The sequence below is a fragment of the Mixophyes fleayi genome, chromosome 7, assembly GCF_038048845.1.
Source record: "Mixophyes fleayi isolate aMixFle1 chromosome 7, aMixFle1.hap1, whole genome shotgun sequence".
In the NCBI taxonomy this organism is placed as follows: domain Eukaryota; kingdom Metazoa; phylum Chordata; class Amphibia; order Anura; family Limnodynastidae; genus Mixophyes; species Mixophyes fleayi.
In genome coordinates, this window is record NC_134408.1 from 126,053,896 (window position 1) to 126,071,767 (window position 17,872).

At 40.8% G+C, this 17,872-nt stretch overlaps 1 protein-coding gene across 1 annotated transcript in view; it reads right to left on the bottom strand.

Annotated features, from left to right (window-relative positions):
- The window catches only part of MYO3B (myosin IIIB), a 321,272-nt gene that overhangs the window by 81,358 nt on the left and 222,042 nt on the right, over positions 1 to 17,872 (bottom strand). Inside the window, exons 23-24 of the mRNA XM_075180671.1 lie at positions 3,737 to 3,816; positions 971 to 1,048 (exon numbers count right to left, since the gene is read on the bottom strand). Coding sequence (XP_075036772.1) covers positions 971 to 1,048; positions 3,737 to 3,816 — 158 coding nt within the window. The remainder of the gene's footprint in view (positions 1 to 970; positions 1,049 to 3,736; positions 3,817 to 17,872) is intronic.

The window sequence follows — 17,872 nt, forward strand, 5'->3', positions numbered from 1 at the left end:
TCAGGACAAAGTCTTAATAATCAGGACGGCGTGACAGTCCCCTCAAATTGGGACTTGGGGTTAGGCCAAAAATCATAGTGAACCTGATGTGCGAATAAATTAGCTAAAAGAGGAACTATTAAGGGCCTGATTCATTAAGGAACGTTAATGCCGATATGTGCCATATTTCGCGTACAATTGCACTGCGCTTGCCCAGAAACAGACCATACAGCAGCAACGTTCAATTCATTTTATAGTGCAAAGGGCCCTTACTACAGCCTATGATTTCATGGGCGGAACAGGGAGGGGACTGGGCGTAGGCACGTAATCAATGTAAAGTAAGGTGTGCTAAGCTCAAGCGCACACAGTTGTGTCCAAATCACGCTTTGGGCATCTCAAAGCTACGTGGTTTTCTGTCGTATCACTTGCACCAGATACAGGTCAGGTGTAAGTGCCGATTAATAGTGACGGTTGTGTATACATGCTAGAACATGTGTTTGTAATCAGGAGCAACAGTAAAAATGCATTTTATGTACAGTAGACATTCATAACATACTAATAAATGTATGTAATTATGGGGGCAAAAAATGATAATTATAAAACTTTATTTTTTAATGTTTTGTCACTAACGACTATATTATTAACAGGTGAAATTAATTGAATAGGTTTATCTTTTCTGTGCGTTCTTTTGGGACTTTATATTGCACATATGTATTGGATGTACCCAGCAGTGTATTGTCTGAGCAGAGCGTGCCTAGACCCGTATTCATCAACAGACGTATCTTTACATCTGATCCTGATTGAATACGAACTTGCCTATGCTCGATATACTGTATGTGCGTTGTTTAAAAATGCACATTACGTTCGTTATGTGTGCCTTAATGAATCAGGCCCTAAGTGTCATTATCTCTTCTGATATGATCGTATTTGTTATGCACTATTTCCATACTTTTAACCAGTTCCATTGAAGGATTGCATGACAGAAACTTACCCTAAAATAGGAAGCCACAGTTTGTCTTTTCATATTTGTTGTTTCCTCGGGATGTCTCATCATTTCCATTGTGTCCACCTAAACGATCGGGTAAGAAAGATAAAATAGGTCATATGATTATACAGAGTGGGGCATAAAGATTTCCCACACTTAGAAAAACATTGTATTAATTTCTGAAAATAAAATAAAAAACAGTTTTGTGTTAATGGTGTCAGCAGTCGTGGCGGTGCCTGCGGCCATCACGACCCTTTGTGTCTAGTTCGTGACGTCCCGGCCATCTCCATGACGACAGGGGCGTCACTTCCTGTCCCTGCATCCCGGTTGCCTGGGCAACAACCGAGACGCATCAGGCTCCCTGCCGCCGTGCTCGGCCAACTTGTTCTATAAATTTATGCCGCACAGGTGGCCATAACAAATGGGTTTTAAAAATCATATCAGACAAATGGCGGCCGTTGTTGGCAATACGTGAAGATGTTCCCGGCATTTCTTCATCACTCCATCACTCTCCGGGTCATATCAGGTGGAATGGCTTCGATTTCCTGTCTGATTCTTTCCCTCAAATCCTCAAGAGATCCAGGACGATGTTTGCAAACCTTTTCCTTTAGGTATCCCCAAAGGAAGAAGTGACATGGACTTAAATCTAGTGACCGTGCCGGCCACCCCACTTCTCCCCTTAAAGAGATCAAACGCCCAGAGAACATTTCCCTCAACACTCTGAGCGAACGTCTTGCTGTGTGAGCTGTGGCCCTGTACTGTTGAAACCACATATGTTCTGTATCCACATTGTCCAGTTTGGGGTGCTGAGAGGTCTCCAACATTTCAACATACCGATCAGAGGTCACAGATACTGTTGCACCACCTTCCTCAAAAAAATACGTGCCGATCACACCAAATTCGGCAACTGCACACCAAACAGTTACGTGAGGAGAGTGGAGTGGTCGTTCGTGGAGTTCACAATGGCTACGTTCAGCACAATAGTGAAAATCCTGCCTGTTTACGGCTCTACTGATATAGAAGTAAGCCTCATCACTACTCAGAAGAACGTCTGTAGCAGGAACCTGTTCAAGAATTTTCTCACATAGGACTCTGCGCTTGGCATAATCTCCCTCACTTAATTCTTGAACCAACATCATTTTGTAAGGATGTCATTTTAAATAGGCATGTAAAATTCTTCTCAAACTCTGACTTGATATCCCCAGTGCCATGGCACGCTTATGAGCGGAACACCTTGGTGATTGCTGAATGGATGCTCTCACTACTTCCACATTTTCTGGTGTTCTAACGGTCCTAGGTCTGCCAGGTGATTTTCTTTTCAGTGTAGATCCAGTTGCCCAAGGATTAGAAATCCATAGCAAAATTGTTTTCTGATCTGGTACAGATGAATTTCAACCTAGCGCGAAGCGTGTACAGAATGCTCTCTGCGTCGTTATCACAGAACGGTTGTTCTTATAATACGCTAGCCTCGATGTTCACCGATCCAATTCATGATGGGTACTAACAATGGCAGAGTCTAACCTACCAAATTAAATCTATCCCACCTCTTTACCCCCACTACAGCTCACACAGTGCCCCCTCGAAATAAGGGAGATCTTTATGCCCCACCCTGTATGAGGTGTGTTTCACCTTCACTGATTCAGATATTCTGTACATTCCACTCTACAATATTTGTAAAACAATTATACCAAGTAAGTGGGCCGCGATTTATTGTTGACCAAGAATGCACAGACATATGAATCAGATGGCACATTTGGGGGTTCTGAAAGGGTATAGTGTCACTCCAGACATCTATGGAGATCCAATTAACTGTACTCAGGGCTGCCGAGAGGGGGTGCAGGTACTAATTACCTGGGCTCAGACATGCCAGGGGGCCAGGCCCGGGCCCTCGCTGCCAACAGCCGTTATTTTTTTATTTTTGTTTTTTAACCCCAAATTTATTTTTCTCTTTTTGTTTTTTTGCTTTGGGGGGTTATGGGGAGTGCCGCCGCATACCGGCAGTGCAAAATTTATTGCCATGCTCAACTATAAGGGGGTCCCCATAAAGTTGCTGTATTGGGGCCCTGAATTCCTCTTGGCAGCCCTGACTGTACTACATGAAAGGTGGCACTTGATAGGACGTCCGAGGCACCCATACATGTTCCTAGCTACACTTTCTTTTGCGCCACCAAGTACAATGGGCTGAATTCAGTGCACATACTTTTATATAAACCCAGATCTGAGTTCCCAACCAACCAGGTGAAAGGCCATGTGTCAGATGGCTGGGGCATCAAAAACACTGAATGAGTGACAATATGTTATTCATTCAGTGTTTTAGGCGCCTCTAAAACATGATACCTTAAGCTTCTGCCTAATGGTAATGCTGACTCAGATTGTGTCATAAATTGTGCTGATACAAGGCAAAACAATCAAATTACAAAGCTAGGCATGTCACTTATACTTCTTGCAAAATCACCAGCAATGACCATGTGTGGGTTAAACAATATTCAGTCTATAAAGAGCATTTCTGTTACCTAGGAGACTGCAAGTCAATCACTCTGCTCAGGTTATTTCTGCACTGCCCAAGTGCAATGCATGATAGAGAAAGATCACTAATAACACAGGTATCACACTGGGCAGATTTAACCAAGTACATGTATTCCAGTTATTTAATGTAGACTATTTAGTTTGGTATTATACTGGCATCAATATGTTTATGTCCAATAATGGGTTTGTTTTATCTTTAAATAAATCTAAAACACTGTCACTTGCCACAGTTCTATACATACTGACCTTGATACGCCCGGCATTGAGTTGAGGGGGTAAAGATCTAGATGCTGCTGTCACTCGTGCTCGTGACTGAGCCAGATTACCTGCAGCAGAAATAGAGAACGTTGAATTGGTCTCCAGACACCTGATCCAATAAACCCACAAGGTGCATTAGGAATAAAAATATGTTATTTTTAGGACTATAATCATACACAATTAATAATATTTCAAATGTATATGGCTTATATTAGTACTTGAACTATACACAGCTCCCAATGAGTTGTTTTTTTAATCTGTATATTTGGATTTTTTTTTATTCTATACACCAGGCTTGGTCAAGAGAAACAGATGCAATATGGAAAAGAAATGGGACAGGTAAATGAGACAGAGAGAGAGAGAGAGAGAGAGAGAGAGAGAGAGAGAGAGAGAGAGAGAGAGATATTAGCATGTTCAGTTATCTGTGTGAAAGTGTGTGAACAGTTTTCGCTCCAGAGTGCCCCATCAGTATACACATGAGAACTGCATTTAAAAAAAAAACCACTGCGATGACTGTGAAATAAAAGACCAGGCCTATTTTTATTTAATCACACTTTAAAACCATAGCCATGTCATTAGTACAGTGCATCAGGTAAAGTGGTTACAGGAGACTGTAAAAGTCCAAAGCTGGAAGAAATCTCTGTCCTTTCCTGTTTGGAAGAAGCTAAATGAAATTATTTTAGCTCCAATCCTACTGCTCAACAACAGTCAAGAAGGAGACGTAGTAATCTTGTGGATGTACACAAATGTAAACAGAACACCTGATATTGCAGATGTGTATGAGAGCCTGTCAAAGCTTTAACAGGATGAGTGATATCAGAAATCAGAGGTAACAGGGATAGGAAGGCACCTATACAGCCCATACTTGCCAACTTTTCCTCATTGGCTTCAGGGAGATCCCGGGGGAGGTGGGTGTGCGGGGGCGGGGCTTGATGAATCACATCATTTTGGCCCCACCCCCTAAACGATTGTCACAATTTTGGCCAATTACCACAGGGGGCGGGGCTAAGATGGCACACTATTTGCATCATTAAGCCCCGCCCCTACCACTTATCTATGGCAGAGGCAAGAACTGGGAGGTTGCCCTGCTTTCACGGGAGGTCTCCCAGAAATGCGGGAGTCTCCCGGACATTCCTGGAAAGTAGGCAGCTATGCGTTAAAGAAAAGCTGTTTATGAATCTCTAGAGACTGAAGTGTCTTTTACATTTCTGTCTCCATTACTGAAGTCATGTTGTCTTACCTGCCAGTCTTTGATTAAATCTTGGTCTCCATGAAAATGGCCACCTCCATAGGCATCAATACATGGATATAGGACACAATTTCTGAACTGTGTCATCATGCCACAGGTGGTGAAGCCAACCATGTCTTGTACTGACTCACCATCAGGGAGAATGCCAGACTCTTCAGGGAGTGAGGGAGAACACCCCTATTTCAGGGAGTCTCTCTGACATCCAGGAAGAGTTTGCAAGTATGATACAGCCTAGTAAATAGACGAGTGCTTCTTTGGAAATCCTTATTAAAATTGTATAAAGTTGATGTAGCAAAATATAACCCCTATGTTTTTGCTAGTCTGGAAGCAACAACCCCTATCAGAGGGTCTGTCTGTCTAGGAAAGATTACAGTTGCTTGTGGCAATAATCTCACATCACCTCAAATAACCCGAGAAAACACGTAGCCACAGGGTGTCAAATAATTAACTTAAAAGCTGATGAATCAGCGTGCCTATCACTGACATGTAACAAGGCATGGTTAAAGAGTGAACAAAGTATCATAGCCTATATCTTAACACCACACCCCATTACTGGAGTACAATGGCATTATTGTATTTTAAGCTGACATGGTAAACTATGTTTCCCCACTGCAGACTGTGATAATTGCCTGAGGAATAATATCGCTGTTTAATTTCTGTCTTGAACGCGGTTCACATGCTCAAACCATTGAGAAAGAGAGAAGAGGTTGTGCAGAGAGGAACACGCTGCTCTTATTAGGTGTTTTAGAAAGTTTATCTCACTGATGAAGCCTCTAGAAAGAGAGACTGCAGAGCTTGCAAGCTGGACGCTCTGCACAACAGGAGCTGGGGACATTTACAGTAATGTACAATGTGTTACCGTAAAACAGAAGAAGAAGTGTTAAATGAGGGAGAGAGGGTGAGATGGAAACTGAGAGCGCTGGGGATAATGTGCTGATATGTTAAAGCTGGTTTGTCTTATTAGGGTCGTATTGAAACTTTGTATAATACGAACTTACTTAGGTTAAACATGACCAGTAATAGTGGCTTAAAAAGGCAGAAAGTACCAAGCTTTGGTCTTCTAAATATACCTTTTCCTTTCCAAAATCAGTTTTGATAGGGGTAAATGTATTAATCTGCGATTCTAGCAAATAGCTGCGACTTTGCAGGCCAAATTTAAAACTGCAATGTGTTTGAAAGGCAATTTTATCGGCAATTTGCTAGAATCGCAGGTTAATACAGTTACCCCCTGGTATCCAGCTAGTAGCGAGGCCCATTGTACAGGTGCTGTTTAGTGACATCATGCACCTATTTTTACAGGGAAGAACATGGATTTGTGGGTAAAGATGGCGGTGTTTGTGACATTTAAGGGGTGCTCATGGCAAAGTGCCGTAACTTAAAATTTTAGCACCTGGGGTGAGAAGGAAAAATGCCTCCTCCCTAGTCCTCAATTTGAACCAAATGAACCTAAAATATTCATAATCTGTGGCCGCGTTGAACATTGTGCCCTGGTCGGTCACCCCTCTCACACAGCCCTAGTAACGGCCCCGCTGCGTGGCAAGGCAGACAATAGGGCACATTTGTGCAAATAGAAATTCATATTTTATGGTTAACACATAACCTATATTAGATAAAGGAATTTTGTCTCAAAAATAACTATATTCACAATTTTATAAATTCAACATTTAATAAATTGTAAAAATTGTGATGGTTTTTCATTATAGGATAAATCCTTTTAGAGGGTAAAAACTCCAATACTGATGTACTAATTAACAACAAAAAAGCAATGTCAAACCACAATTTTTTATCCAAATAACTTCATATATCTTATATATATATATATATATATATATGTATATAGTGGCATGAAATGGGCATTTTATTAATCATCATCATGGTCTGATAATATCTGATATAATATTTATTTTTGCGCTCATGGATTATGACCATGTTGTAATAAAAAAAAAATAATTAAGTAAATGGCTACTATATTTTTATTTATTTGCATTTTACTAATTAAGGATAAAATGCTTCTCAAACATTGTTATTCATTTTTCTCTACTGTCCTGAGGAAGAAAACATTTCAATCAGACCAGTAGTTACCAGCAACTGTAGTAAAGCAAAACAGTAATGCCAGAAGACCTGGTGAAAGCTCCACTTTAAATGTATCAGCTTCTTTGTAGCACTGCTGTGTCTGTAGAGAGCTGCAATGTTGTAGCAACAAAGTAAGAACTAACAGCATTTGTGGCTGCATAGCAAGTTATATTGTTGTGAATAGGTAAGGGTACGGGATATGAGAGACCACAATACATGTTGACTGAAGTCTCCAGGACATAGGTTAAGTACAACTTTAATATGTGATTATTTTTCCACCAGAAGATAGTGGAAAACTTCATAACAATGATTTTCAAATAATCAACTGGGACAACTGAAAATAAATGTCTTGATTTCCCTTTTAAAGCAATGCTGCACTAACTCACATTCTCCAAAAAGGAACATTTTCTGACTCATAGGCAGGGCAGGATTAACCATAGGGCTAACTGGGCTATAGCCCAGGGGCCTATGGCATCCAGGGGGCCCTTGAAAGTGCTCAGCAGCAGTATTGATCGGTCGGGGGCGGGGGCGCCCCTAACCCGATCAGTGTTGCTGAGCACTTTCACTGCAGTACTTCCCCGGCGCGCTGTAGTCTCCTTACTGAGGAGATCTCGTGAGTCTCACTCTCACGAGATCTCCTCAGTAAGGAGTGTACAGCGCGCCGGGGAAGGAGGAGAAGGAGGTAAGTGCCGGGGGGGGGGGGGGGGGGCGGCTCGGATCACGGGGGGGGGGGGGGCCCTCACGGGGGAATGGAGGCCCCCTTAGCCCAGGGGCCTCCATTCCCTTAATCCGGCCCTGCTCATAGGAGAAAGCTGCCCGGAAGCAACCTTGAGACTGACTTCCCAGCCAATATTCTGCATTTGCATATAGCAAACAGAGACATTTTCTGCTCTTTCCTCAGTAGCAAATGCAGGATTCTAGAAGGGAGTTTCAACTGATTGATTTTATATATATATATATATATATATATATAAGTAATAACATGTATTACGTAAAATATGCTGTATTTTAATGTAGAAAACCCAGTTTAATATTAGTCTCCTTTAAATAAATCCATCTTGATTCATCTTAACAAAACTAATATAATACCTTGTAAATTAATACAACTGTACAAGGCGAATCCTAATCTCCCATCACATCCAATTAAAATAAAACAAGATACAATTAGTTACTCAATCAGTGCTTCACATTACTCTCAGCAGTCAAGAAACTGCAGATGACGACAAGTAACCTACTTTTACTGCAGTTTCTTTTTTCATATAGTCACAGAAAAACACTAGAGACAAAAGATAAAAACAATACACTAGAGCCAAATAAATAAGTTAGAACAATAATGGCTGCCATTTTGGTGAAGTACAGTCCATGAAAAAACATAGGCAGATCCCAGCACAAATGAGTCTTACTAAACTGCGGGTGTGAAAAAGTGGAGATGTTGCCTACAGCAACCAATCAGATTCTAGTTATCATTTATTTAGTACATTCTATAAAATGACAGCTAGAATCTGATTGGTTGCTATAGGCAACATTTCCTGTTTTTAAAACTCGCAGTTTAGTAAATATACCCCTGCAGAAAAAGTGTTATAATTTTTTAATGCTCTAAAAGGCAGGTCCCTCTTAGGCTGGTAACAAGCTACAGAAAATTTCTCCCGATGCGACATCTTTAACGATTTTACCAACAATAAAAAGAAAAGTCCCGATCAGCATGCGGATTCATGTGTACACACTATACACGTTTTACATGATTTACCTTCAGATCCGTGCTCTTCATCTGTCATAACCAACAGCTGAAAAGATCGTGACTCTGCACACTCCATAGAGATCTATAGACATTGCTGGTCTTGAGTGTATACATACTTTGGAATTGGAATGACATTGTTCTATCGTTGAACGACATTTTTAGTCCAGTTTAAAAATCAAATGAAACGATACAATATGCTTTGGAACGATAATCCTTCATCGTTGCTGCGTACATAATAATGTGATATCAGGCCGACCGGTCGTTTATCATCTGATTGGCCCGATAATCGGATTAAAACAATGTAGTGTGTACCCAGCCTTACCCAGAGAAATGTCATGATTCAAGTGATGGGGGATTTATGGCCAACAGTAAACACCCCTAACCAGGGGAGGGCTGGAAAATTTCAGCCCGGGGGGTAAGACTTGACTCAGCGGCCTATTAGGAATATTTTAAAGGGGATAAATGCAGGTGGCCCAGTGGCCCAGCCCAATGTAGCCCACTATGGGACTGGCCCAGGGAGCAGATGCCCCCCAGCCCAGCCTCTAACTGCACCCCTGCGCCTGGGTGGAGGGAGCAGATGGGAATTTAGCTATTTGTAGGTCATACATAGTGCAAAAGGCAATATGTAAAATGGACTGTATCTCAGAAATGACAGGTACTCTTTAATGTGTTTTAATTGTATATGAAAATCTCAAGAGGTAGTGAAAAGTATTCAAAAAAATCAAAATCTATGTTGTTCAGAATGGAAGTAATATCCCTTAATCATCTGCAACATAACAATAGATTATATATTATTATATTTCACATTCGTAACACTGTAAATTCAGCTTCTCTGTTGCACTTTATATGTCACAGTTCTCCTATAGCCCATCAAATTCTCTGTTTGTAAAAACACAATTTACAGAAATAACTAAAAATGATTGACCTTATCCTACAGAGGAAGTGATGTGCAGAATTCATCTGCAAGACATCCAAAAAAAAGTTTGTGCAAAGTTTAACACAAGATGTCCAAATGTTTTCCCTGGCTATATCTTCAGAGGCTGCACTGATTAATAGCATTGTAAGAACCCTTTGAAGCAGGATTGGTGACATCAAAGTCCTAATACTTGGGTGGCAGGATTTTTGTAAAGAGTAAGAAGCATTTTAACAGATTTCAAAAGGCTTTAAAACATGAATAAACAATAGACCTATGCAAATGTACTGCGCACCTTGCCTAAACAGACCTTGTATTAATACTATTTTATTTAAATTTGATATATTAGCTTTCCTTTTTAGCACGATTCAGATTTACCACTGGGACAAGTACAAAGTAGTTTTAAAATTCTTCTCTCTTGGAGACATGTCTCATGGTGTGTTTGTGTGCAGAGTTTTTCCAGCAAGAACAGTACTGTGTCCTGATGTAAAACATCAACTCACTGATCATCTCTCATCTAGACTACTGTAACTTTCTCCTTACTGACCTGCCCGGCTCCTATCTCGCTCCTCTTCCATCTATACTCAATGCTGCTCTTAGACTTATCTCGCCGCTCCAGATCTTCCTCCCCTTCTACCAAACCTTACACTGGCTCCCCTTTCCCTACAGAATCCTTTTCAGGCTTCTCACCCTCATATACATGGTCCTCGCTATCTCCACTGCTCCCTACATCTCCAACTTCATTTCCTTTCACACTCATTCCTGTCCTCTGCGATTGGCCAATGACCGTCGTTTCTCCTCTGATAACCACATCTCACTCACGTATCCAAGACTTCTTCCTCGCTGCCCTCCTCCAATGGAAGGATCTCCCTTGTTCTATCAGAACATCCCTTAGTCTGTGCAGCTTCAAATGGGCATTAAAATCCCACCTATTCTTACAAGTCTATCAGTTATCCACTTAACTACTTCACCTAGTCGGTTACCTCACCCTCTCAGCCCCTCATCCCCTATCCTCCCTCTCGCTCCTTCCATTCCTGTCCCCTTTTCACCCCTTGTGTCATCTATATGTCTGCCCTTCCCTTTAGTTTGTATGCTCCTATGAGCAGGGCACTCTTTCCTCCTGTTTCCACCACTTTTAACTTTGCTCACCAGCTACTCTGCCCACCTCCTTCTTGGTCCTTCTGCCCACTGACTCCACTCCTGCATTTCCTTGCACCTTTTTGGTGCCTCTTAACCTGTTACCTGCGCAAACACTCTTGGGCGTTGGTTTCCAGCTTGTGCGGAATATACCTTGCTCACTTTTAGCCTTTCTTATTGCTGTGCATTGAGTTACCATAATTATAGTATATATATATATATATATATATATATATATATATATATATATATATATAAATATAGTTACTTGTTTATTGTACCGCAGTGTTCTACCTTGTACTGTCCTATTGTTTGCACCCTGTATGGTGGTGCAGATATCTTGTGGCACCTTATAAATAAAAATTAACAATAATAATAGTAACATTAAAAAGAAAACAGTGTTTCTTTTTCACATCAGAGCTTAGACACTCATATGTGACAGGGAAACAGCAGTTCCCATTTAGTGCCATGTGTCAGTACTTTAGTATTTTAAAGACAACCTGTAGCGATTGGGGTAATTAGTTTTTTACTTAGGGGCTCAGGTTAAGTTGAAAGAAAATTGCATTCTTGGCATGTAATACAATTTTTTACCTCTGGGTAAGCGCACAAAGCCCGAGTTACAAATTGAGAGGTTTGTGCGCATGCTTAGATATAAAAAAAAGTGCAGTATATGCCAAGAATGCAATTTGCATTCAACGTAACATGAGCCGCCCCTTCGTGTCTAGTGCACTGTGTAAAAAAAAATCAGATATGTACGCAGATGATATTCTTCTCACAGTCACCAATCCCCTCGCCTCCATTCCATCTCTTCAAAAAGAACTCGATGAGTATGGCGCAGTATCTAACTTCAAGATCGACATGGACTAATCGGAAATTCTCCCTCTTAATCTACCTCCCCACCTATTAGATACCCTGAAGAGCCAAACAAATTTCCGATGGCAACGAGATAAACTTAAATACTTGGGAATTTACTTAACTACCCATTATAATCAGATATATACAGCTAACTTCCCTAGGCTTTTAGACTCACTCAAACATGATCTTGAAAAATGGGATAAGCTATATATCTCTTGGCTCGGCCGCATGGCGGTGGTAAAAATGAACCTCTTGCCACAAATTCTTTATTTGTTTCAAACCCTATCTGTTCGAGTACCCTCTCTTGTGCTACAGACCCTCCAGAAGCAAATTACCAGATTTGTTTGGGCAGGCAAGCGACCCCGAGTAAGGGCCTGCACGCTCTTCCGGCGAAATTCAGAAGGTGGGGTGGGCCTCCCAAACATCTCCAAATACTATAATGCTGCACACTTGACCCAGCTAGTCTTATTTCACTCTCCATCTTCCACTAGGCTCTGGGTAGACATTGAGGCTACCTTTCTGCAATTACTCTCGCCCCATACATTACTTTGGATTTCAATCAAACATAGACCACCACTCCCGTTACTATTATCCACCACCCGTTTCTACATCCAGATGTGGGACTACAGTACTCGCACGTTTCAGCTAATAAAAAATTCGGAAGCTATGTTTCCACTGTGGAACAATCCAGCTTTTCCACCAGGACAACAACTTTACTCTTTTCACCACTGGTCCCGACGAGGTCTAAGACTCATTACCGACATAGCGCCCATGTGGATATTCCCTGAATTTGCTGACTTACAACGACGATATGGCATTCCCCATGATCGTTTCTATCAATACCTTCAGTTGAGACACTTATATCAATCGATCCCAATGTTTAAGCTTATATACCAACTTACACCTTTAGAAACTTTTTGCAGACGTAAATCCCTTCCTACTGGTTTAATCTCTACTTTTTTCACAGCATCATGGTGGCATTTCGTCAACCTGCCAAAGATCGCTATGAGCTAAAGTGGGAAGAAGACCTTGGCATTGAACTGGAGATAGAGGAATGGGCTAAGATCAGGTCGAGAGTCGCTAAGAGCTCTATCTGTGTCCGTACCAAGGAGAACTCGTATAAGCTCTTATATAGATGGTATTTAGTCCCTACCCGCTTGAAAGCCATATATCCTGACTCCTCTAGTCAGTGCTGGAGACTATGTGGGCAGGAAGGCTCATTCCAACATATTTGGTGGTCCTGTCCGAGACTTGTGGAATTCTGGCGGAAAATTCACAATTTAATTGATAGAGTCAACTCAGTAAACCCCCCCCCCCCTGCCCCTCATACTCACTATTGCATAGGCCTATACCGGACGTTAACAAATATACAATGGCGCTTATAGGCCATATACTCAATGCAGCTAAATGCGCAATAGCAGCAAATTGGAAACACCCAGAATCCCCATCGCTGCCTGAAATTATCCATAGAATATGGCAGACATATAGCTGTGAACACATTACAAGCATTCTCAGTGACCGTCCCAATAAATTTTGTGCGATTTGGGATCCTTGGCTCGCCTCCTATGGTACAGAGCAACCAAGACCTGATTAGAATGGAGACTAATGAATATAGCATCAGAAGACGTTCAATATATGATATATACCTGTAATACATCTAGATGCCAAGTCAGGTGCCCCTTTTCCTTCCCCCTCTTTCCATACTAACATCTCTTCCTTTCCTTCCCCTTTTTCCTTCCCCCCCTTCCCTGCCCCTGCTTTCTCTTTTCTCTTTCCCTTTTTATGTTTTTACTTTTATTGACAAAGTTCACATTGTTCTTCTCATTTGCAAGGTATTTGTTGTTTGATCAATGTAACTTAACCTTTACACTGTTTTGAAAATTGAAAAATCTTCCTAATAAAATATGTTTAAAAAAAATATATATATATCAGGGGGTAAATGTATCAAGCTGAGAGTTTTTCGGCGGGTTTGAAAAACCAATCAGATTCTAGCTATCATTTATTTAGTACATTCTACAAAATGATAGCTAGAATCTGATTGGTTGTTATAGGCAACATCTCCACTTTTCAAACCCGCTGAAAAACTCTCAGCTTGATAATTTTACTAACCGATATTCTTCTGTACTTTCACTTGGGAGAGAGCATAGTGCACACTAGCAAATCATGGGACACTGTTGAGGAGTGTTCTGGATACTAGCTATTCTACCTCTCTCCTGGGTGCTGCATCCCTAGATCACAATATTTCTTCTTTGAGAGTGCTTACTAATTAGGGACGCTGAAGAAAGGCAGCTCCCTAGAAGTCAGGATTATGTAGATGCAGGATAACTATTGAGCACAGTTCAAATATTTGTATGTAGTGCTCACTGCATTTTTAGCGCTCTCTCCCGAGTGGAGGAAGCATAGAAAATCTCAAACATTTTTTTTCCAAAAATCTGGGTAATACATATTTTCTCTCAGATCTTTTTAAAGCTTCAAAATATTTTGCTGACTACAAAAGGCAGCATTCAGAAATATATAATATAGTACAGAAGGGGCACCAGTACTTTTATTCCCAGCATAAAAACATTGTTTGTTATGCCAGTGTTCAACGGAGGGTTAATTTAATGTGTGCTTCCTGATTGGATGGAGTTAGTTGTACACCTGCATTCCTCTGGTGAAGCCATTTTACATGGAAAAACACGTCAGAAAAGTTTTTTTTACAAGTGTGGCCATACATTATTACATCTCTGCTGCTGATTACATTTGTATCGAGCCTCCTCTGTGCCACAAACAAGGAGTAAAATCTATGTTTTAAAAAACCAACTAAATATGGAAGCCCACACTCACTTCATGGGAGTTTAAATGCAACAACTTGGGAGTCCGCCCACAACAGCAGAACATCTCCGTTGTTGTAAGATTGAGAGGGTCTTTTAACCAACCACATTAAAGTGGAGGGGTGCCACTTACTAAATTCACTCATAAGATACGAGAGATAGTGAGTTCATCACAGCACTTACACTGTCCCGGCAACATGAAATTAGAAAAACATTTTTTTACAAATATTTTTATTATTGATTATAGTATTGAGAGTTGCTAATTTATTTGATATAGTATTTTTTTTGTGAATACGTTCTGATAGGACATTATATTGCACATCTGCGTATCCTGTACTCTGTTTTGTGTCTGTTTACATACAGCAAGTAACGTTTAGCAGGAGCACACTTATGCCCAGATTAAAATCGATACCTATATTGAGATCCGCTTACCTTTAAATACAGTCGGAACTACGTTTAAGTTCCGTGCACAATTACAAGCACGCAGGATGATAAATCAGACCCTAGGGGGTAAATGTATCAAGGTGAGAGTTTTCTGGCGGGTTTGAAAAGTGGAGATGTTGCCTATAGCAACCAATCAGATTCTAGCTTTCATTTTGTAGAATGTACTAAATAAATGATAGCTAGAATCTGATTGGTTTTTCAAACCCGCCGGGAAACTCTCAGTTTGATAAATGTACCCCTAGATGTTTAACATATAGAAGATCTATAGTTTTCTATGTCACTTAACAAAATATATACAATTTCATGTAGTTACAAACACTGTATTTAAGAATTGTGCATATTCACACATCATGCAGACATAGAGTTAAATATACAATTTCTAAAGTCTTCACCAAAGCATACGGTGTGACTGAACTCCAGAATACATATGTAGCTTTTCTGCCTAAAAGCAAATTTTACAGCTCACTGTGTCTGATACCCAACTGGAAACAGCTAATGATTTTCTGCATTTCTAGGGAGTTTGTGGATGACAATGAGCAGCTGAGTGAAGAACTGCATAAGAAGCGCTTTCTGGAGTTCTGTTACTCAGAGAAAATAAAACACTTTAAATGTATCTTCTCTGATAGATTCAACAGTCTACAAAGCCTGGAGAGGAAACACGGAATCTATCACTGCCCAGGAGAAGTATCTAACCCGAAGAGAATTAGGTGCTGTCTAAGAACAGCAGATGAGAATTGGTCTATATGTCCTTGTCCCTGGATTTGGATGGTCAGGTATTGGGAAGAGTCCTGTGGCCCAAGTGCTATTTGCATATACTGGAAGAAAACTGCTGTGGAAAACTAGTGTGAAGAACTTGCTCCTTGCATTATTTGTACGCCCGAATGACACTTTCTTTTGATGATATAGAGCAGTAAATCTCCCAACTGTCCTGATTTAGGCGGGACAGACCGACCATCCCACATACAAGTACTTTTGTTTGAATTTGGGACAGCTGTGAGGTATGTCAGAGGTGGAGCTACCAGTGGTGCAGCAGGTGCCCTGCACCGGAGCTCATGGAGATAATGGGCAGATGCAGAGGGTAGGGGGCTCCGGTTCTCTCCTCCCCGCCTCCCTGCACCGGGGCCCACAGCTCACTAGTTACGCCTCTGCACTAAGTGATGACCCTTCAATGCAGCACGTACCAGAGGCTGGGTTGCGTAGCATTGGACTGGTGATTTTAGGGTAGGAAGGGGCTGGGGGCATCCCAGTGCTTCTGAAGAGGATGTGGCATGTGCGCAATGTGACATGGCTAAGCCCTCTTCTCATACACGTGCCACAGGTTTGCATGCACCCCGTCCTGAATTTTACATCACAGGTGTTGACGGATGTTAGCAAATTGAGTCACGGTATGGACAGTATAATAATGCTGTCACAGCACAGTTTATAAGGATGTAAGGAATAAAAGGACAACTCCCCAGATAACATGAACAGTTGGATACGTTTAGGATATGAAGCATACAGTGTGTCAGAGTTGGGCAATATGATAAGGAATATAGGGGCATACTCAATAATCGCTGCTTATTGCCGTAATTTATTCAAAAATTTCGCCAAGGCTGCTGAGTGATACTCAGGCGCCCTCTCGATACCGGCCCAGGACTGTAAGGGGTGACTTACTGCTATATCTTTGTCTTAGCAAAATTTGGGCAGGGACCCAGCAATGCCCTTTCTTTGAAACCCCACTTAGGCATTTTGTCACAAATAACAAGTGTTTATTTTTCTGTTTTTTTCTATTGCTTAGTGGTGACATCGGTGCTGAATAACACCAGTAAAGTTAAAATACAATGGGAAGTACGGCAAACAATTACTTATCACTTTCACAAATACATGCTTAAAAGTTTCTGGAATGTGTCAACCCTGAAGATATCTGAGATAAGTCTGTGATCACAGGGGAGGCATTTTTCTTCTGCACAACATTAATTTTTCAGCAACCCCGTTGAAGAACACAATAGTCAGTCTCGTTTTGTCTAAAATTGCATATAACCGAGGACAAAATCTTGCACTCATCAGCAGAGCAAATGAAATGTAAATACAATGACAAAAATATAAAGGTCAATCAAATTATGTGAACTTTTACATATATCTAATATATATAAGCCTAGGGGCGTGTTTTAGTCTGTGTGTGGAAAAAAAAAAAACAAGCTGCAGCGCCACCTGCTGGGCGGAGTTATACACTGACCTACTAAATTCTTAGCATTATCTAATATATAAAAGTAAAAGCCTAACTTTACGAGTTGAGGGCTCAAACTCATTTTCGTGAGGTAATTTTACCTCATGAACACACATTAAAACATAAAAATAAAAGGAACAGAGATTGCCGATAGTTCTTGCCAATATGTTTGTATATGCACATTTATATTTATTCAGATTTCTACGATCTTCTAACATCTCAGCAGACAGAGATTCACTTCTTCTCTGGCTCCTGCTGCCACTTGGTTAAATTCCCACAGAATTAAAAGAGCTGCAGATGGTCAGACGGCAGGGTGGTGCTTTAATGACCCGATAATATAAGAAAAGCGGGGAATGTAAGCATGAAACGCAATGTTCCATAGCACGACATGACCATCACTAGTGGTTGGCAAAGATAAAGATTGGCAATGTAACACCACATACTTTTCCTACTATTTTACCCATATTGCGAGAAGATGAAAAAACAACAAACAAATATTTATAAACAGGGCTTGCTGTTTTTTACAGGTTTTCATAATGAGTCTAGACACAACGAAAAAGAGTAAAAATTCACATGTAAATAATAAAAGTGAGTCTAAAGAGCAGAGACAACGATGTACTAAGAATCTAAAATGATAACGTTGGGCCTGATTCATTAAGGATATTAACTTGAGAAACTTCTTGTTTCAGTCTCCTG